The 20,145-nt window shown below is 47.5% G+C and overlaps 1 protein-coding gene across 1 annotated transcript in view; it reads left to right on the forward strand.

The window, feature by feature from the left end:
• Positions 1 to 1,398: 1,398 nt before the first annotated feature.
• Positions 1,399 to 20,145, forward strand: part of UBAP2L (ubiquitin associated protein 2-like) — a gene marked incomplete at its 3' end in the record, with an annotated part of 25,078 nt that continues 6,331 nt past the window's right edge. Inside the window, exons 1-18 of the mRNA XM_009577478.1 lie at positions 1,399 to 1,521; positions 2,088 to 2,165; positions 2,596 to 2,706; positions 5,245 to 5,413; positions 5,728 to 5,823; positions 6,560 to 6,605; positions 6,890 to 7,002; positions 8,642 to 8,701; positions 12,245 to 12,297; positions 13,779 to 13,864; positions 14,328 to 14,499; positions 15,370 to 15,571; positions 16,850 to 17,127; positions 17,406 to 17,578; positions 18,342 to 18,531; positions 19,145 to 19,199; positions 19,655 to 19,829; positions 20,033 to 20,105. Coding sequence (XP_009575773.1) covers positions 1,432 to 1,521; positions 2,088 to 2,165; positions 2,596 to 2,706; positions 5,245 to 5,413; positions 5,728 to 5,823; positions 6,560 to 6,605; positions 6,890 to 7,002; positions 8,642 to 8,701; positions 12,245 to 12,297; positions 13,779 to 13,864; positions 14,328 to 14,499; positions 15,370 to 15,571; positions 16,850 to 17,127; positions 17,406 to 17,578; positions 18,342 to 18,531; positions 19,145 to 19,199; positions 19,655 to 19,829; positions 20,033 to 20,105 — 2,220 coding nt within the window. The remainder of the gene's footprint in view (positions 1,522 to 2,087; positions 2,166 to 2,595; positions 2,707 to 5,244; positions 5,414 to 5,727; positions 5,824 to 6,559; positions 6,606 to 6,889; positions 7,003 to 8,641; positions 8,702 to 12,244; positions 12,298 to 13,778; positions 13,865 to 14,327; positions 14,500 to 15,369; positions 15,572 to 16,849; positions 17,128 to 17,405; positions 17,579 to 18,341; positions 18,532 to 19,144; positions 19,200 to 19,654; positions 19,830 to 20,032; positions 20,106 to 20,145) is intronic.

A 20,145-nucleotide genomic window follows, 5' to 3' on the forward strand; every position in this document is an offset into this window, starting at 1 on the left:
CGTGTCCATCGAGCCACGGTGCGGAGGTGGTGTGTCCATTGAGCCACAGTGCAGAGGTGACGTTAGGGTCTCCATGCTCTCAGGGAAAGGTCTCTCAGCCTGGTCGAGCCCTCCGCTCGCAGACTTTCACAAGAGACTCCCCAGTTCTTACCGGGCTGTTTGCTAACGCTGCTTCTGAGCTTTCCCCACTTTGCACGCCAGGTCTTGCTCTGTGCTGCCACGTTGGTGTTCATAAGCAATATTTCAGATCATCTACTGCAGGTCGGATTTTCTCACTCGGGTTTCCTCCCTGCTCTTACGCTCTGTCTGTGGCTCCTTCCCCTCTCCCGAGCATCTGCCTGCAGCACCAGCACCTGGAGCAGACTCTGCTGCTTTGGAGGAAGGCGTCGCAGTCTTGTTAACGAAATCTGAAAATGTGAAGTTTGCAATTATTGAGATTTCAGGGGCTCAGAAGTAGCAAGTCCTGCCGAGTGCCATGGGATGTGCCTGGCATCCCCTGTGTCTGGGAGACAATAGGCAGGGTAAAATTACTCGGTGCTGATCCCGTTCTAACCATCTGGGTTGGACTCTTCCCCTGAAGCCCAGTGTGAGGTTATAAAACTCCATTTGCTTTGGATGCTCCATCCCTGAACTCTTACTGGGATTTTTTGGCTCAAGCAGTTACCTAACAATGTTACTGGCTGTTATTCCTTGTTGACATCTAGTTCACTTTTTTGGTAGTTTTTAAATCTAGAATACTCAGTAGAAGAAAACTTCATATTTCCAGTTCTGGGGAATAATTGAAGCAAGCAAAAACAGGCAGTTCTACAAGGGTGATATTTTTTTAAAACGATATCCCACAAACCTGTAGCACCACTTACTACTGGAGCGTTTTTGCTTCCTCTGCCCTGCTTTAAAGGCAAGAAAGGAGAAGGGGAAGTAGCTGATGTGTCTGAGGCTCTGAGATGTTCTGCTCTCAAAGTAAAGTTTCTTTAGAGCATTTTTCAAGTGTTCCTTGCTCCAGTTGATCGACATAGCCTCTTATGGCCCCTGTCATGGCAAAGCTGTGCCCGCTCACACACTTGCATTTTAGCAGTGAGTCGTTAAACCCTTTACCCCAAGTACTTCTGCTCCTGGGTCCCGATTACTCCCACCTGGATGCAGGTGGTGTTTCATTCGGAGCGCTCTGCCGTGGTAGCAGTGGAGAAACCTCGAGAAGTACAAGTGGCCTTTTTGTCTTGGGGGCATGTGGAAATGGTAGGCTGGCCCGCTGTGGCTTTTGGGGAAGCAGTGGGGAGGGTGGGGGCCCACGACGGCTTTACTGGCTGCCTCGCCCACGCGATCGTTCAGTCTTGGTGCTGCCTTTTGTTTTCAGTTTCTAACAGTCTGTTCTCTCTTCTCCCCTGACCCACCACAGAGCCTTGTAAATACTGTTATTTGTATATACTGTAAATGATGACATCGGTGGGCACTAACCGAGCCCGGGGGAACTGGGAGCAGACACAGACACAGAGCCAGACACAGCACAAGCAGCGGCCGCAGGTAAGGGCAGCGTCCATGGAAACCAGTTAGCTTGGAGGTGGAGACCTGGCACTCCTGCTTGGCCCAGCGCTAACGGCTGGGCTTGGCCTAACGAACTTCCCGCGTGCTGCTCGCAGAGCCAGGTTAATTGGGCAGCCGCTGACGGTGGGATTTCCGCATCGGTGCCTCCGAGCGGGAGCCGGGGCTGAGATTTGTTTTCACCTCCATCTGACCATTCCCGGTTCACTTTAATGAACGCAAGTGGCTGAGAAGCCGCCTGCAGTGGGTCTTGGTGTTCTGGTGGTGGTAAGGTCTGCCTCAAAATGGATGTAGTTTAGGTGATTGTCGCTCACCCGGTGCTGCGAGGCCATCCAGCGGTACATCCCTTTCTTCCAGACTCCCCTCGCTCGCTCCTCTTCCGTCTGACTTTCTCTGAAGCTTTCCTCTTTCTGTCCCTTGTTTGCGCCTCCTCTTCATCATCTTGATTCCTTTCCAGAGATCTCAGGGAAGCAGTATGGCCTTTGGAGGAAGGTTTGTTAGAAATGTGCCACTCTTAACCGTGCACTCTCTCCATTTGATTTCTTTAGGCCACTGCGGAACAGATTCGACTTGCACAGATGATTTCGGACCACAACGATGCTGACTTCGAGGAGAAGGTGAAACAAGTGAGTGTGGAAAGTGAGGGTGAACCCTGACGGGAAAGCAAGATCAATGTCAAGAGTACTGTGAATGCTGTGGGGGTTGGGAGGGACGCAGGTGGCTGGTCCCTGAATTTCCTTGGACTGGCTTCTTTTTCAGGGGCTCTAGTGCCTGCTATGTTGAGCCCCAGAATGCAGGGAGTGGTGTTATCCTGAGAAAAGGAGGTTGTAGGTTGGGTTGTGGCGAAACAACGGTAACTCAAATTCCCACCCCCAGTTACTTCTCGTTGAGGGAACATAATTAAGCTGAGGAGGCTGGGAAGACTCCCAAACCCTGACATTTCTTTGTAGGATTTCTGGTTTGGGATTCAGCTTGCTTGCCTCCTAAGAGGTCCGTAGAGATTTTGGTGCCTTCTTGGTTTGGAACATGCTGACCGTGATGTTGTCTTCTCTACAGCTGATCGACATCACAGGCAAGAACCAGGATGAGTGTGTGATTGCTCTGCATGACTGCAACGGAGATGTCAACAGAGCCATCAACGTGCTGCTGGAGGGCAATCCGGACACGGTAGGATTGGGTCCTGTAAATCTGGTGAGGCCTAGTTCAGTGTAACTGCATATTTGGAGACAAGACATACAGTAATGTCTAGATAACGAGAGCCAAAATGACTGACTAGTTCCACAAGTAGCATGTAAAGTGTGATTGTGTTCTGGCTTCTTAACGCTGCTCTCTGTAGCTTGCACAGACTATGAGCGTGGCCAGCAGACCCAAAGGAATAGAGGGGAAAATGCAATAAATCATTTACTTCCTATTCCTTTTGAATCCAAGCGCTTTGACAACAGTACAGTGCCATCTGTATAAGCCTTCACACTGTCGTGAGTGTAAAGTAACTTACCTTTTCCCATGAGGGCTGAATGACCTGTGTTGAAAGGCAGGCATGTGTCAGCTGTGGTTCATTTCTGTTAGAGTGATGCAGTTTTGTGTCTCTGGCCCTAAACATTTGCTTCTTAGTGATGCGCTGACTGGCTTGTGTGCCGCTGCCCATGCCACGTTTTTGAGGGTCTCTTTGCTGTTTGTTTTCTGTGGAGTTAGGCTCGACTGCTGTCACTCACGCAGGTGCCTGTCTCAGGCAAGCCAAAGTCAGCTCTGAGAACAAGCGAGCACTTGCTTAGGAGGAACCTTCCGCCTGGCGTGCGGGATGTCATCCATTTTGTGACAAAGACAGCAGAGACGCAAGTTCTGTTACAGCCCAGTAAAAAGCCTATGAAGATCAGATCCTTCCAAACTGCCACTGATCAAACGTATCCTCCCAGCACCCTGGTTTGGCTGAAGTGGACTCAACTCTTTGTAGAGTTGAGGCTCTAAATATCACTTCAGAATACTATGTATTAGCTCTTTTTTTCTCGTTATTAGCCCTGAGCGTAGATGGATGAGCTGGACAGCTCAGACTATATTCTGTGTAATGTAGCTGCTCCCCAACATCAGGTGCTTTGCTAGCTTTGGCAGCAGCCAAGTTCACTACAGCGCACGTAAGGTTCTTCCTTGCCTTTAGAGAGCCCTTTCCATGGATAACTGAACAAAATAGCTGTTGGAAAATCCTTTTAGAAAGGGGGATGATATGAACATGCGTCACTGAGGCAAAGCTGTGCCGTGACTGTATTTTCCTCCACATCCCTTGTAGCTGGCAGCTTCTAGTTAAACGACAAACTCCTGCTATCACAACAGTTGCATTTCCTAGATAAACACATTGCTCACGAAAATAGCATCCAGGATAGTGTGCAGCAAACCGCGTTATGTAGCAATACCTTCTTTATTCCAGCAGCTGAAATGCCCGGCAGCGTGAGATGCAGGGCAAGGCACGGCTACTGCGGAATATTTGTAGAGGCAGAAAGGGAGTTGGCAGAGCAAAGCCCTCGAGTGCCTGCCACTTCTCCAGCCTGCAGTGCCATGGGGGGCCTGCGGGCTGGTACCCGCAGCACTGAGCGCAGGCCGTGGCTGCGCTGTAATTGGTCAACGGTCTTTGAGCTGCTTCTGGCCTGGATTCAGCTTGTGCAGCAATCCCGTAAAGGGGATTTTCTGATAAGAAACAGACTTGCTAATTGCTCAGATACTCCCATGCTGATGAAGACCGCTCACCTGCTGAGCTAGTTACTCATAACATACTGTATTTCAAACAGTAAAGGAGCTGGTATGATCTCAGGATTGGGTTAGATTTGGCTTAAAATCACAGTATTCAAAGTAAATATTTTCCTAAATTTCTTTCTAAGCCTGATACCTATGGAGAGAGACTTCAGAAGCCTTGGGTTTGAAGGCAGTTTGTGCCTCTATGGTTTTTTTTGTCACTGTCCCTGCATGTTGCCATCCAAAACCAGCTGTTTACTTGTCTGCCAGTTATGTTTTTAGGTGTTCGTCAATGACTTGTGACTATTTTTAATTGTTCTAACAGTGTGCAGCATCAGTTTAAGACTATGAAACCACTGCAGACTGTCATAAAATAAACCAATGCGGGCCCACGGCAGTAAGCTGGAGGCATGCTTAACTTCTTACAATTGAACTTGGGATGACTTGAACTTGCCTGTTGGATAAATTCTGTGATACTCCTCTCCCTGTGAGCTGTTGTTTAGGAGAGGGGCGTTGTTAAATCACTCTGCATCTGAGAGAATAACTTACCCGGAAATGTTGATTGCAGAGCACTTTGGAACATTTACCTGGGTTATTCTGAAAGCTCCCCAAAACAGTGACCTATATGAAGTGGCAGGGTGGTTTTTTTTTTTTCCCCCTTAACAGGGTAATTTTATCTATGCTTTGAACTTGAGTAAGTATTATGCCCACTCTATTTAAGAGGTTTAGTAGATCTTTGCAGAAATAGAATAACTCATCTCCTGTTACCTCAGACTGCATGCCAGTCAGCTGTAAGAAAGCTTTCCTTGAAGGAAGAAGCTGTACTGTGTGTAGGCTGATAGACTCTTCTAAAAAAAATTGGGCTGGAAACCATTTTTGTGGAGACCGTTGTTATATTCTCTGTAGCATGTTTAAGTATGTATGTATTTGCATCTTGCATCGATCAAACTATGATTAACTTCTTTCCCCTCTGCAAACCTTCAGCATTCCTGGGAAATGGTCGGGAAGAAGAAGGGTGTCTCAGGACAGAAGGAGAGTGGACAGACAGAACCCAGTGAAGAAAGCAAAGAAAACCGGGAGAGGGATCGGGATTTCAGCAGACGACGTGGCGGGCCACCGAGGCGGGGGCGAGGTGCCAGCCGTGGAAGAGAGTGTATGGACCTGCCCTTTCGTAACACCCATAACTGTCACGGTGCACACCGAGGCACTTTGTGCTGCATAAAAGCTGTCAGTAAAGCTTCTTGGGCAGACGCATCTGTGTGGCAATCTGTTTGATGCTCCCCTGTCTGAGATGATTCCTTGGGTGATACTCTCAAGACCATCAGCTTAAATAAAAGAAGTTACGGGAGTGTTTGGCGGCGTGGTCTCCCGCACAGCCACTGCGCTTCAGTGTTTGAGGTCTGGTCTAGTATCCTCCCTAAAGAAGGATGAATCTTGAAATTGCCTTTGCATTGTTCTGTCTTTCAGTTCGGGGCCAGGAGAATGGACTAGACGGTGGTAAGAGTGGAGGATCTTCTGGAAGAGGCACAGAAAGAGGGAGGCGGGGACGTGGCCGAGGCCGAGGTACACATGGGGTTTGAGGTCAGAGGGGGTGGGAGGAGATGGATACGCTAACGTAATTCATCTCCGTTAGGTTTGAAAGCCTCTTCTATGGGAGGAGTTGCCAAACTGAAAATAAGCATTTGATTTTTCTGTTCTTATGCTTACACTTAGTGCCTACTCGTTGCTTTCCCATCTTAAGCACGCTAGAAACAGTATCTAGTTCTTACATCCCATCCACGGAGTTGGAAAAAAATAGGGCTTTATTGTGTAGAGGTGGGAAGTTAAAAAAACTAAGGTGACTATTTGGCAGGTGGGCCAATTGCTTGTTAGCAACAGAATCTGGATCCTCCTCGTTCTTGCATGTGTGTCTCTGAGCACCATTGCTGTGCAAACGCTTGGCTTGGTTTTTAAATACTCAGCGGCAGAAATTCATTTTTCCACAAAATCTGTGCTGCTCAGGAATTGTTGCTGAGGACACACACTGCAGAAATCAGAACCTGGGGTCCGGTACTTATGGTTTGTGCCAGCTGGAAACCTCATCTGAGCCTGGAATCGTGCATTGCTAATTATACTGCCAGCCAGCTGAGGTCATTCCCATACATATAAAGACGCTGCTGGAAATCCCATCAACTTGGGAAAATCCTCATCACTTTCATATTCTGGGCATCAGAACTCCGTATGTTGTTCAAATGTTTCTTTTCCCGGTTATGCAGAGCCAAGAGAGATGCTCAGCAGTGCGTGCGTGTATATTTTACAGGTGGCTCTGGAAGGCGAGGGGGAAGATTTTCTGCCCAAGGCATGGGGTAAGTTTCACTGGTACAAACCACAGCAAAAATAAAAAGTCTTTGTGCATGAATAGTATTGTTTGTTGGTCATTTGTGTTCTGCTTTTCCTGTTTTTATTAATAAAGCCAAAACTGCATCATGCTAACTTAAATTTGGAATGGCTGATGTAGCTGAAGCATCCCTCTGCTGAGAGAACTGTCTTTTGAGACTCTTTGAGATGTGTCATGGTCTGAATAAAATCAGTTGCTTTTAAAATGCTTAGGGAGAGGGAGTAAAAACTTCCATCCTCATATTTCTTACAGAACTTTCAACCCGGCTGACTATGCTGAGCCGGCTGGCACGGATGAGAACTACGGGAATAGCAACAACAACACGTGGAACAACACTGGCAGCTTTGAGCCGGATGATGGCACAAGTAAGTGGTCTTCATGCGCGTGTTCGCTGTTTTGTATTTAGAGGGTAAGTGGGTTTTGTGTCCATCCAGTTGCACTGAGGAGGTTCTGGGTAGGTCTTTGACTCGGACAGAGGAACGAATTGTTGGTTCAGAGATGGATTTCAGTGACCCTGTTTCTTGGCACCCGGAGGTGCCTTTGCATCTGTTAGGGTGACCGCATTGGAAATGGGGAGCTGGATGATTGTGCTCGTGTGAGCTTGTGTGTGCCGTTGCCCGACAGAGGCACAGAAACACTTGCGTCCATTTGTTTTCCAGTAGAAACCATGCTGCCTCTTTGGAAAAGTCTTTTTTTATAAACTGTAGTGTGGTAAGCACGTGCAAGTTCTCCCGATATTTGGTGCATCCTCCAGAGAATATTACTTGGAGTTCAGATGTCTTGCTCTTGATTTCGGTATGGGGAGCATTCTCTCTTTCACGGTCATCTTGCTCAAAGTGCTGTAGGGTGAGACCTTGTTACAGAAAGCTAGCTGAAAAGAAATCTTCATCGGTTGCCTGATTGAAGCAAACGTTTCTTCAGTGGGCGGTTCGTGAACACCGACCTGCCCTTGCACATTCTCTTGCATTGGAAAAATGGTACTTTTTTTTTGTTTCAAGTATGCACACTATTGTAAGACACAAGTGAACTCAGATTTTGCAGTGTGGTAACTGGACAGAGTCGCAAGAGACAATCCTTAATCGTAAGTAGTCTATTTGTGTGGGTTTAAGAGTGGTTGTGTTGGTTTTTTTTATGGGGCAATCTTGCACCACCATGAAGTCAAACTTATTTTTCCATGACTTTAGAGTATTCAAGTAAATACCACATCTTGGTTATAAGAAGCATTCACAACCATATTAATGTTGCTTTAGGCCACTTCCGTTTTTCTTGTATTCGCTGAAAAACTGATAGCTTTGGAAAGAGAGAAATAAAGTACAGTAAACTCCGGTACCTTTTACTACACATTTTTAATGTAGGGATTTTTTGATTGGTTTGTGTTCTGGTGTTTTTTTGTTTTGGTTTGTGTTTTTTGTTTTTTTGTTTTGGGTTTTTTTTTGTTTCGTATTTTTTTTTCTTTTTTTTTAAGAAAACGGAGAGCTGTTTTGAAAGGGGAAAAATATAACCATGGTTTTGTAAAACACTAGCAGATGGAGTGATCATCTTCTGGCCGGCTGAGAAATGGAGTTTTAAATACCGGAGGGAGTAGTGTAGTCATGTGTTAAGGGCAATGGGTATGCTTGTCTCTGCAGGAAAAGGGGATGGGAGTAGATGAGCTCTACATGCTGGAAGTTTAACTGTCTAGTCTGAACGGACTTCTCTGTGGAATTGTGGAATAAAGTGGGTTAGAGCGTGGTTGGGGGGAATTGAAGATTTTTGATGGAACAACTCAAATTTACTCTAGTACTACAACACAGCTGTAAAGTTTATCGTGCAACTACGCTGTTCACCTCTGTCGTGTGTGGTCATTTTGTTTCTATTTTGGTAGCCACTGGCATCTCTTTAAATTAACAGTATCCACAGGTACAATGTGACTGGTGTACATGGGGGCAATGAAACTCACCTTCACTTCTTTAAGTCAAAATTTCACTGGTTGTCTTTCTTTTCTTTTTTTTTTTTTTGTTTCAGGACTTGATTTCATTGGGGGTGAGGGGTCAAATTATCCCCGAAAATTTGACACTGCTCCTGGTACGATACATCCAGGTGCACTAACTGCCCCGGATACCTTTACTTTATAGCTTTTTTAAAAAAAAACTGAAATATCTGTGGATATGTCATTCTTCTCTCTCTTAATTTGTTCATTTTAATGAATATTTGACGTTTGTTCTGACTGTGCTTTTACTAATGCTGACACCTTGAATATAAATTGGGAGAGGTTAACCCAAATTCGTGTGGATTATGTAAAATTTAACTTCAGCCACTGCTTCTTGGTACCCAGAGCAGCTCTGTGTCCACAGCACTGATGACAGAGTATCCCGCCTGAGGGGAGGAAGTGTGAGGCAGCTTAGTCGTATTCTGCTTGTCTCGCATCCAGAAAGCTGTGACTTGCCATTGTCCCCATGCCGTTCTTCAGCGCGGCGGTTCGCTTCTGCAGCGATCACTTTGGCCTCCCCACTATGTTTCTGCTTAGGGTCAAAACACTGCTGCAAGGGGAATTAGTCTGGCTAAACTGTCTCAGTGCTTTGCCTCTGCTTACGGCTACCTCTGGGTGAGCGATGCGCTTGATGGCTGCTTTGGCATGCTCTTGCTGCCCAGCTGCTCTTCTTCACCTGAGCAGACCTGCCCTGCAGTCGAAGATGACGGTGGATTTTGAGATGACCGGGGTGCTTGATGGCAAAGCTGCTCAGTGCCTGGCCACTTTATTTCCTGCTCTTACACCCTTATGCCTCATGAAGCCAAAAGACACCCATGAGATGACTCAGTTTGCCTTATATCTACCGAATCCCATCGGTGTCCGTAACAAGGCCAAAATCATGTTTGGCTAACGTCTCCTCCATCTAACCTGAGGTCTGGAAGTTGAGGCTAAGGGCCCTTCTGGAGGAACTTGCCACTTTGCTCTTGAAGGTCAGGCCAGGAGGAGCGTTGAGGCTGTAGAGTCTCTTTTGCAGGGATCCGGAGGCAGACGTACTTGGAGTGCTTCTGTTGCTTTGGAGCATCTCCTTGTTCTCACCTCTGGGTTAATCTTTAACTCCTGCAGGCAGCAAAAGGCCATCTGCTCCAGTGCTGCCATTGTGTTTTTGCCACACTTTGGCTTTGTTTGGATTTACATTCCTTTGAGGTGCAGAGTGGGGGGCTTTGGGTCTGTCACCCTTCCAGGCTGGGGCATCAAGCGTGTATCCAGTCATTGAGATAGCAGCAGACCGCCTGATGGGCCGCAGGAGGAGCAAGCTGGTTGCTCATCTCCCAGTTTAAAATGAAGAGATAGTGTATTTGGGGGGGGGAAAAAAATCTTGAAGACACAACGGGATTTTTTTCTTCAGCACACTCATATTTGTAAATGCCTATTGACTTTTAATTTTATTTTTTTCCCCTTTTGCTGGTTTGAGGAGCTTAAAGACCAGCAGCTCTTTGGAGGACTTTCTTAAAGCAGAGAGGAGGGATTGCCGTTCAGAAGATGACACTTCTGAAATGGTGTTAGAAGTGTCAGGGCGTTGCTTGCATTGCATCTCTCCCTTTCGGGAGAGCTTGATGGAGAGCGATACGCTTGGTTTCTTTAAAAAAACCTAAACACGCTGTGCTGGTTAGGAAGCTTTCTGGAGCATTTCTGGTGAATGCCCGGTTGTACATCACGGGTCTTCGGTTTTCCATCTGTCCCTTTGTGCTCATGGAGCGCAAGCCATGCTGAATAGATGTCCGGTACTTGAGAAGTAGACTTGCCAGGAAAGCCCCATCTATGGCTGCTCTTCATCTGCAGGATTTCCTTCTGCTTTTCGTGCTGCTTTGCTTTTCTTCTCATTTTCCCCAAGCGAGCAAGACTAAGGGAGCGCTGTGCCGTGTTCCTACATGCACAAACTCTTCTTGGGGCAACTCTCCTGGCTTCCTGCTCTCCCCTGCCAACTGCAGCTGACCCAGGTACCTCCAGCTCCCACTTCACCTCTTGGGTAAGGGATGAGCTGGTAGGATCTTTCTGATCTATGAAAATCTGGAAAGGAGCCTTCCCGCTACTGCTGTGAGGGCACAAAAAAAAAAAAATCTAAGGAATGGTGGAATCTGGGTTTTTAAACCCCAGATGTGTTTTGCATTGAATGTTTTGAACTCCTCCTGATGCTTCTGGCTGGGGAAGAAGGGGTAGAGTAGTGTGCCTTGAGACTCCTGGCACTCAAGGAAGTCATGTTGTATTAATAACTGTATTTCTAACTTGAATATAAAAAAAAAAAAAATTCCAGGAAGGCTTCTTGAATTGGCTCAACTTGTCAGGCAAAACAAAACACCCAACAAAATAACAATGAAAAAAGAATAATTCACTGATAATGTGCTTATTTCATGCACTAAATCCACCACTTCTAGACAAGCTGTTGTTTGGATGTTTTGGCCTCATAATTAAAGTGTATATGGGAAGATCTGCTGTGTCCTTCCCCCCAAAATCTCAGCGAGCCTGATTGTGTCCTGCAGAAGAATCCACAATATTCTCATTCCCCAGGTGCTAAGATTTTATGCTGTAAAAGGCTTCCAGCTTATAAAAGGGCTGATGCCAACTTGTTCTGTCCTTGTAAATGTCTCCAGGATTAACCTGTTGGCTGTATCAGGTTTTGTTGATCTGGTCTGCATGGGCTGAAAACAAGCTGCGCAAAATGGGGCTGTTTTTATGCTCTGAGTTTTTTGGGATGTAAAATGCTCCTGCTCTCCTCCCACACCAAATTTTAAGTTGTCTAATGGATTCGGAAGTCGCCACTTAATATTCAAGGTACTGACGTTAAACTGTGATGGAAGTGAGGGACGGAACAAGTTGAAGATGCAGTCAGGCAAAACTTTTTTCCAGTAAATTTTGCTCTCTTACAAATTGCACTGTGCTGGATTGCGGCTGAAATCTCCTGCTTTTCTCCCTGATATTTTAAGCTACTCACTTTGAACGTATCTCGGAAATTGGTCACAGAAAATGCAGGAATTGCTTAGTCCCTTGAATTTTCCTTTCTGATTCCCATTTGCCTGTGCACAGGAGGTCCTGGTGCAGTGAGGTTTCAACAATTTGCGGGGGGGAGGCGAGGGGGAAAAAAAAAAAATGAGCCATGTGAATGGTTCAGTTGTCCCGGGGTTTTATAGAAACTTAAGGTTTAACTGGATGGTGAGGTCCTGCACAAGAGCGGGCAGGAAGCCCCCGAAGGAGGTGCTCTGTCTGAGCTGCTGGGGTAACACTAACTGCTCGCGGGTGCAGAAACTTGCAGCTACTGCAATACGAGGGGAAATCAGGAAAATGGCACAAGGAGGCTGGGGACGTTGCCGGGGCTTCCTTGCCAAGCTCAGCTTCCCTGTTCGGTGTCGGGGTGTGTGCGTTGCCCTAGCTGCCAGCCCAGCGGTCCCTCTCTTTCAGCCTAGCCTGCCCCAGCAAGGCTGAGGTGATCCCATTGCGGTACCTTGCCCATGAATCGTGGGTTGGGGTTGACTGCTTTCACTTGTCTGGTTGGCAAATAGAAATCCTCTCAGCTGCTTGCAAAGCTCCCTGGTGCTTCCCTGGCTCTTGGAGGTAGAGCTTTGATGCACACGTAACTTCTCTACCTGTTGTTATCCTTGTAGGTGCGTGGAGGGCAGCGACAGAAGAATGGGGCACGGAGGACTGGAATGAAGATGTAGGTACTCTCCAAACCCCTCTCCTCCATGCGTCTGCCGGCAGGCTGCTGTCCTGTTTGTACACACACAGCTATGAGAGGCGCATGAAGCCCATCCTCCCCAAACTATGGGCATAGCCCAAGCCAGGCTCCCAATTCCAGGAGCTGTGATGAGTAGTAAATGTCGCCACTTCTAAAATACATGTGTCGTAGAGCTTGGCATAGGAGCCCAAGACAGGAACGGATCTCCTGGGGCATCGAGTCTGGTCCTCTCATTTCCTGCAACTGCATGATTGAATTCTTCCATAAACTGGGCTAACTCCACACAAGATTCCTGCTCTGCTCCTCCAGTGGAGTGGCAGTTTGCCTTTGAGCCACACCACGTGCTGTGGAGGAGGCAGCAGAGGTTTTATGCGTGTGTCACGCACGAATCTGCTGGTCCTTGTGATTTGGGTTGAACAGAAGCTCTTGGCTTTACCTTCTGACTTGCTCTTTGGCGTGTCTCACTGCTTTTCTTTCTCTACCTGGCATCTCCTTCAGGGGAGAATGGACACTATTGTCACCTGCTTTTAATGCCTCTCTATCACTTTCTTCTGAAATGGGCCTCAGTCCCTCTCTGCGTCAAGGGAGAACTTCTGTTCTTGCGATGGGAGCAGGGTTGGGCTTTTTTAGTATTATTACTAGTTTTGCATGCTCATTTTTGCTAAGCCTACAGAATGGGCACAAAAGGAAAGCTTTTGCTTTCCAGCACCGTCTGAAGGAAGCACTCCTGCTGTGTTTGGAGATGCAAGCAGCTTCTCTGTCTGTTCAATCAGGTCTCTGCTTGAAGAGAGCCTTTGATAGCCCTTCTTGCCTTCAGTATGTGTGATATGCTCCCAGGTGTTCCTAATTTTGTTTTTAAACTCTTGAAGTTTAGTTGCTGGCAGCTCCTCAGTCTGGAATAAAAGCTGTTGATATTCAGATATGTTCCAGGCTAAATCACTAAAGGTGGTCATTAAACCTCCCCTTCATTCATTTTTGAGCAATGTTATTTTCCCTTCCATAGTTGGAGTAGATCTGTTGATCTTTGGTCAGATCATCCAGGTGAGGCCAGGATCATTGGAAGCTTAACTATGGGTCTGAAGCTTTTTTCTTTGACTTCTCTAGCAATGCTTGCACCTGCCTGTGTAGTGGGTTTTGCAGATCAATGCTACATACCATCAATTCAGAGCACTTGTCTTAAGACCCCAGCAGCCTTAGTGGATTTGTGGACTACGGGAAATTTGTGGAAGGATTTGGGTTTTTTTTTCCACTGGCAGGTGATTTGTGCACTTGCCTGGGAAGAAACAGATGAAATAGAAGCTGATTCTGATGGGAGACAAATGTTAGAGAAGTTTAAGACTAAACACTTGAATTTGTTGACTCTTTCTGTGGCTGTTTGTCTCAAATGTTTGTGTGCTTTACTTTGAGTCCTGAGATGCTGTTCTCACTTTTGGACTCTTTTTCCCTTTTTTATCTTTCAGCTGTCTGAGACAAAGATCTTCACCGCCTCCAATGTGTCTTCAGTGCCTCTGCCTGCTGAGAATGTGACAATCACAGCTGGACAGAGGTGATAGCCCATGGCGATGCTGTTTACATGGGAACAGTGGCACACAAGTCCCAGAGCAATTTGCCATCTCAGACTAAACCTTGCCAGTAGCTAAAATGCAGCAGCTCTGAATAAGATGAGATGGATTTAAATGGAAGGGTTGAGTTAGGAGTTTCCAGGTCCTAATCCTGGATTAGAGTTTTCCTAGGCTCTGCTGCTGGTTCTTCAGATTTGGGGGCATTTTGCTGTGTTACATTAATGGAAGACATGCTTTAAAACAGAAGGCCATGCAGGATCTTGCTTGGTCTCTGTCCTTTTGAGGTTGCTACTGGCAGTTGTGAGTTAATGTTCTGCAGATTCATTCAATTTATAAAGTAAAAGCTGTAAGTTGTGAGGCTGGAGGTAGAATACCTCTGTAATGGAAGTGAGGGGTGTGACAGAGCCCGTGTTAACCTCAGTGTGTTATCTTCTTTCTTTTACCCAGAATCGATCTTGCAGTTCTGCTAGGAAAGACGCCCTCTTCTATGGAGAATGAGTCAACGAGCCTGGAGTCATCCCAGGCTCCTTCCCTGGCCCAGCCGCTGGTGTTCAGCAATTCCAAGCAGAGTGCTATATCCCAGCCTGCCTCTGGTAACTCCTTCTCTCACCACAGCATGGTAAGGAAATACTGGTCTCTGCCAGCGTGCGGGTTTTGGCCGGTGTTGGTTTCCCTGGCGTTCCCTGTCTGCATTTGGGCAATATGGGAAATACAGTTCTGACACCGGCTCGCTTCTTGTGGGTGGCAGAGTCCTCCGCTTGGATGATTTGCCAGTCTGCTCTAAATACAGAAGCATGAAGTCCATTGCTTAATTAGAAATAATTGGGATAATTCCTCCCCTGTTGTCCTTGTCAGACTTGCAACATGTGTTTCTTTCCTGCATTGCGGTCCAGGGCTTGCAAATTCAACAGTTTGAGAAGTGGAACTGGTTGGGAGTTGGTGTGGGATGAAATACTGGCATCTACTGACAGGTGAAGGAAGGAGGCTTTGAATCTGAATCAGAGATGTGCACAGACCTGGGCAGATGCTTCTTTGTGTAACTTCAGTAAAAGAAACAAAAATCATGTACTTAATGGTGAGATGGTTCAGGAAGGATTTTCAAAACCACCTTTACTGTAAAGCCAAGTTCTCCTGGTGGTTGTCTTTTTTTAGTGCAAATGAATGCATGTGAATAATTTAGTACGTTTTTAAAGATCCTATCTGTTAACTTTCTTTGTAAGCCTCCATGACACTGTAACATGCCATGGGTTTGGCAACAGGTAAGTGTATCTGCGCTCACATGCGATAAAGGCTGTGAGAGAGGTATGAGCTCTTCTGGCCAGCGGTGTCTGTGTGCATCTGGAGCTCAAGAGTGTTAAGCTGAGGCACCCACTGAGAAGCAGCAGGGTACAGTGTGTTCAGGCTTATGTTAAGAGATGTATCTGTCCTCTGAGCCAAGTTCCAAGCCAAAGGAGACACTGACTTTGTTATTTCATTGCTGAAATTGCAGGTGAGCATGCTGGGGAAAGGGTTTGGAGATGTCGGGGAGGCCAAAGGCAGCAGTACCACAGGTTCTCAGTTCCTGGAGCAGTTCAAGACAGCCCAGGCTCTGGCTCAGCTGGCTGCTCAGCACACCCAGCCTGGTGGGAGCACCTCTGCTTCTTCTTGGGACATGGGATCCACTACGCAGACCTCGTCTCTTGTGCAGTATGGTAAGGAAAAGCAGCGTGGCTCCGCAAAGGGGGGCGTGTTCTCCCGGAACTGCAGAAACGCGCTGCAAGCAGCGGTGTGAGGGATTCAGTGGAGGGCCAGATCACAAGTTTGCAACCAAGCCAACTGTGCTGGAGAAATTAAAGGAACCATGGGTGCAAGTTTGTGAGAGTAAAATGTAATAGTCCATGTGAGTCTCCCTCTTCCTTTTATACTTAGAGCAGTTGAATCCATCTGCCTCTTGGTCATTCCAGCCAGCTTCAGGGCCAGGGATCTGGCATTCCCGAGACCCTCACAGTGTGCAGAACTACTTCCTGCTGTAAAGCAGTGTAACAGAGAAGGGGTCTGAAAGTGGGCACCTCTGAAGAATAGTTCTTGAATACCAACACTTGTCAGTCTCATCTTGCTGCTGATGTTATCTTTTAAAGTTATCTTTAAAGGAATGTTATCTTTTAAAGGAATTGGCTTCTGGTGACTGTTAAATGCCAAGAAGTAACTCTACCTCTGGGCTGGCATGAGGGAATAAACAGTGATTAAGAGAGGCTCCTGCTTTTCAGATGAGATGCTGAGCCCTGCTGTGGTCAAGTACTAGTGCCATTTCTTTCAGCTTGTGCATTTTATTTCTTGCTATAGGGAATGGCTCTGGTTCAAATCTAAGCTGAAGAAAAATCGAGCCCTGTCCTAGTAACAGTCAGTGTTGGCAGCTCCTGATCTTTTCAGACAAGGAGCCACAGAGGAGAATCATAGAGAATAGGAGTTGTTTTTTAATAAGCAGCGGTAAGGCTTAGGTGAAGGAGGAGGGTGGTGCAGTTGTGCAAAGACCTGAGGGTGGGCAGCCCCGAGCAGTGGTTGCCTGGAGGATACCCAGCACTTGCAGGGAAAAAAGCAGGCAATGAAATGCAGCAATGTTGGCAGAGAGGGGCAAGGAAGCAGCGTCAGGCCCGTGCAGGACTCTGACATGCAGTGCCTCCACACCAGGGGCTCTGAAGTCCAGCTTTTCTTGGAGGATGGAGGACTTCTGTTGTGCAAGCTCGCTTTGTCCTGGAGAGATGGTGGAAGGAGCTGAGGGGAGAAGGGCTTAAAAGGCTCAGTGTTGATGGTGGTGAGAGTGCAGGGCTGGGAGTGGACATGCTGGGGTTCTCTGCGCTCTGATTTTAACAGGGTCCAGGAGGACTCATAATGTGAAATGATTTTATTTTTCTTGATGCTGAGAAGTGTCAGAACTTGATTTAGTTTTAAGGAAATGAGTCCTGCTAACTCAACTCTGTCTCCCCCGGTAGATCTCAAGAACCCAACAGACTCTTCTGTGCATAGTCCCTTCACCAAACGTCAGGCCTTCACGTCAACTTCAACCATGATAGAAGTGTTCATGCAGGAGAAACAGCCTGTGGTGACTGCCTCCACAACCGTGCCGGCACCCCCTTCCTCGCCGCTGCCCAGCAAAACCAATCCTGTTCCCCAGATGTCCCCAGGGTCCTCGGACAACCAGTCCTCCAGTCCCCAGCCAGCACAGCAGAAGCTGAAGCAGCAAAAGAAGAAAGCATCGTTAACATCAAAGGTGCGGATCGATGGTGGGGAAGGAGGCGTTGTATTGTGTTAGAGCTGCAGAAAAAACCATTTGGGCTGGTGAGGGAAGGGCTGGGCTTGGCCTTCCTGCTGTTAGCATTGGGTGTTTGGGGAGGTGACAGGGAAAAGCTTGCCTGCCTGGGTGGAACAGTGTAATTCAGAGGATGCAAGCCTGTAACTACCGTCATGTGCTGGGAAATGTGGATACTAAAGTCGTTTTCTGTGCTGATCCCAGGGAGATTGACCCTTTCTGTTGTTCCTCCCTTGCAGATTCCTGCGCTTGCGGTGGAAATGCCTGGCTCAGCAGATATCTCAGGGCTAAACCTGCAGTTTGGGGCGTTACAGTTTGGTTCGGAGCCTGTTCTCGCGGAGTACGAATCAACGCCCACAACAAGTGCCGCTGTTAGCCAATCTCAAAGCAGCCTGTACACCAGCACGGCTAGGTGAGGACCAAGCATGAGGAAGGGAACGATTAATCCAAGCAGGTAGCTTTGGAAGGTAGCTGGTCTCGTGGATTTTAGTTAAGCTGCATACTAGTAGACCCTTTCTGACTGTGCCGTGGTCACAAAGGGGGGACAACGTATGCAACAGCAAAGCATAAGTTGCCAGCAGACTCATTCAGGCAGCTCTGTGACTGATTGGCCTGTGGTACTTATACAGAAAGCAGACGTTTCCTGCTGCCGTTAAACCGTGTTGCTGGAAACATAGGAGGGGAATCCCCAGTGCAACTGCTCCTTGTCCCTGGTGAACAGATTTTGTGTGCTTTGTCCTGCTTTTTGCCGGGCAAACCAGGACACAGTGGAGGAGGTGTATCTACGGTGATGATGCTTTGCCAAAGCGAAGTGTTTCTGTCTTCTGTTAGGCTGACCCTTAGTATCTGGCCCGTCCCTTGAGTGCTGGGACCTGAGTGGTGGCAGCTCATGAAGTGTCACCTAGAGCACAGTAGTGTGTGAGGCAAGGCTGCAGCTAGGTGCCAGCATCCTCCTGTGGTCGGGCTAGCCCTTGCCTGGGTATGTTTCTCTGCTTGGTTTGCTTGGCTGCTTTCTGTGGTGCCTTTATGCTGATGCTTAGGGCTCTTTATTTTGAAGATTTGAAATGAAGAGCCTACAGTCCGGGTCAGCAGCTTTACAGCAGGGCTGTTTCGGTGGAAAATGTAAACTCCTTTTCTTTTTTCTTTTTTGTTTTTTTTTTTTTTCCCCTTTGTAGTGAATCTTCATCCACAATTTCGTCCAATCAAAGTCAGGAGTCTGGTTACCAGAGCGGCACAATACAGACAGCAACGTTTACCTCCCAGAACAGCGCTCAGGGACCACTGTACGAACAGAGATCCACCCAGACGAGGCGATACCCAAATTCAATCTCCTCCTCGCCCCAGAAAGATCTGACCCAGGCCAAGGTAGGAAAATAGCTTTGCTCACCCTTTGTGCTGAGTAAGCATAACGTGTGAAGCACTGTCTCGGGGGAAGCTAAGTGGTTTATCAAGTCTTTCTGTGATCCTCCAGCCTCACCATGTGGCTTGTGGACTCTCGTGAGAGCTTTCTTCTGCTGCCAGAGCCCTTAGTTATGTTACTTACCTGGGGCTGGGCCAGGGGGTTAACAGTGGTTAAGTTGATTGCAGGCCATGTGTTGTGTCATGCATAATTACCCGGCTGCAGAGTGGCATTCAGGCTAAGGATTTAGTTTTGTCTTAAGGATTCGATTCTTGCATGCTGCACACGAGTTCAGTAACATCAATTTTGGCTAACGAACTTGGGTTAAGGATGTTGAGCCAGTCTAACTACCAGCAGCAGAGAAACTTCCTGCAGTGCTTTCTCAAATATGCATTTGGGGGTCATGCTGGCACTGGGCTAGTTGAGCTTGGGACCGACCCTGACGCAGTCTGATGACATGTGTTGGTAGCACGCCTTTTTCACAACTGAGGAGGGAGCGTGGGAGGGGGCTGACACTAGATCTGCCTCTGGAAATGAGCAGCTGCAATGCCCAGTAATCCTTTTTCTCTTCTTCCTCAGAATGGTTTCAGTTCTGTACAACCCACGCCATTACAAACCACACAGGCCGTTGAAGGTAAGAGTCTGTGCAGTGGGCGTCCTGAGTCTCTTATACTGCTCGTATTCTTTTCTTTGGATGAAAAGCTTTATCTGTGCTAATAGCAAGTCCTTTCCCTGCTGGGCTAATTGCTGCCACTCAGATTATTTGCTTGCCTTGAAATGTTCAGCTTTCTGTTGATGGATTCATGAGATCCTTGATGAGTCACTCCTGATGACAATAATTTACTGATTTGTTTGTGAAAGGCACCTCATCTGTAGGTCTTGAAGCTCTTTGCAGAGCCAATGGTGATGTTGGGGTGAAATGAGACATAGAACACAATCACGCTGTCAGAAGTGTGTAACTGGTTGGCGGCAGTGAGGGAAACCCCATATCTCCCAGCTCCTCTTGCTGAGCCTTTGGTGATCCTCACCACTGAATTGCCCTCCAGGAGCTGCTAGTAGCTGCCCCTAACCCAAAGCTTTTGTTCGCAGGTGCTACAGGCCCCGCAGTGAAATCCGATTCCCCCTCTGCTCCCAGTATCACACCTCTCAACGATGGGGTATCTGCATCGTCCTTGCTGACGACAGCCAGCCAACACTCAACAGCTCTGAGCAGCCTGAGCCACAGTGAGGAACTCCCCAGTACAACCACCGCCCAACACAGCAGGTGAGCAAGCGTGGTGGATGGATTTCTAGAGAAGCAGAACTAGAAGCAGGGATCTATAGTAGACATCAAAGTCTGTCTCGTGCAGTGGGGAAGACTGAGATGACTCATCCCATCCGAGCAGATGGGGAATGGGATCTGGCCTGGTGCTACCAATGGTGACTCTCGCACCTTGGCTTGACAACCTTTTATTCCTCCTTCTGCAGTACGTTACCTACCCAGCAGAACAGTCTGTCCTCATCCACATCCTCTGGGCGAACGCCAACTTCAACTCTTCTGGTGAGTCTAGGTGTGCTCTAGCGCTGTGTACCCCCATTCC

This window comes from Fulmarus glacialis, unplaced genomic scaffold (genome assembly GCF_000690835.1).
Source record: "Fulmarus glacialis isolate BGI_N327 unplaced genomic scaffold, ASM69083v1 scaffold13645, whole genome shotgun sequence".
Classification (NCBI taxonomy): Eukaryota; Metazoa; Chordata; class Aves; order Procellariiformes; family Procellariidae; genus Fulmarus; species Fulmarus glacialis.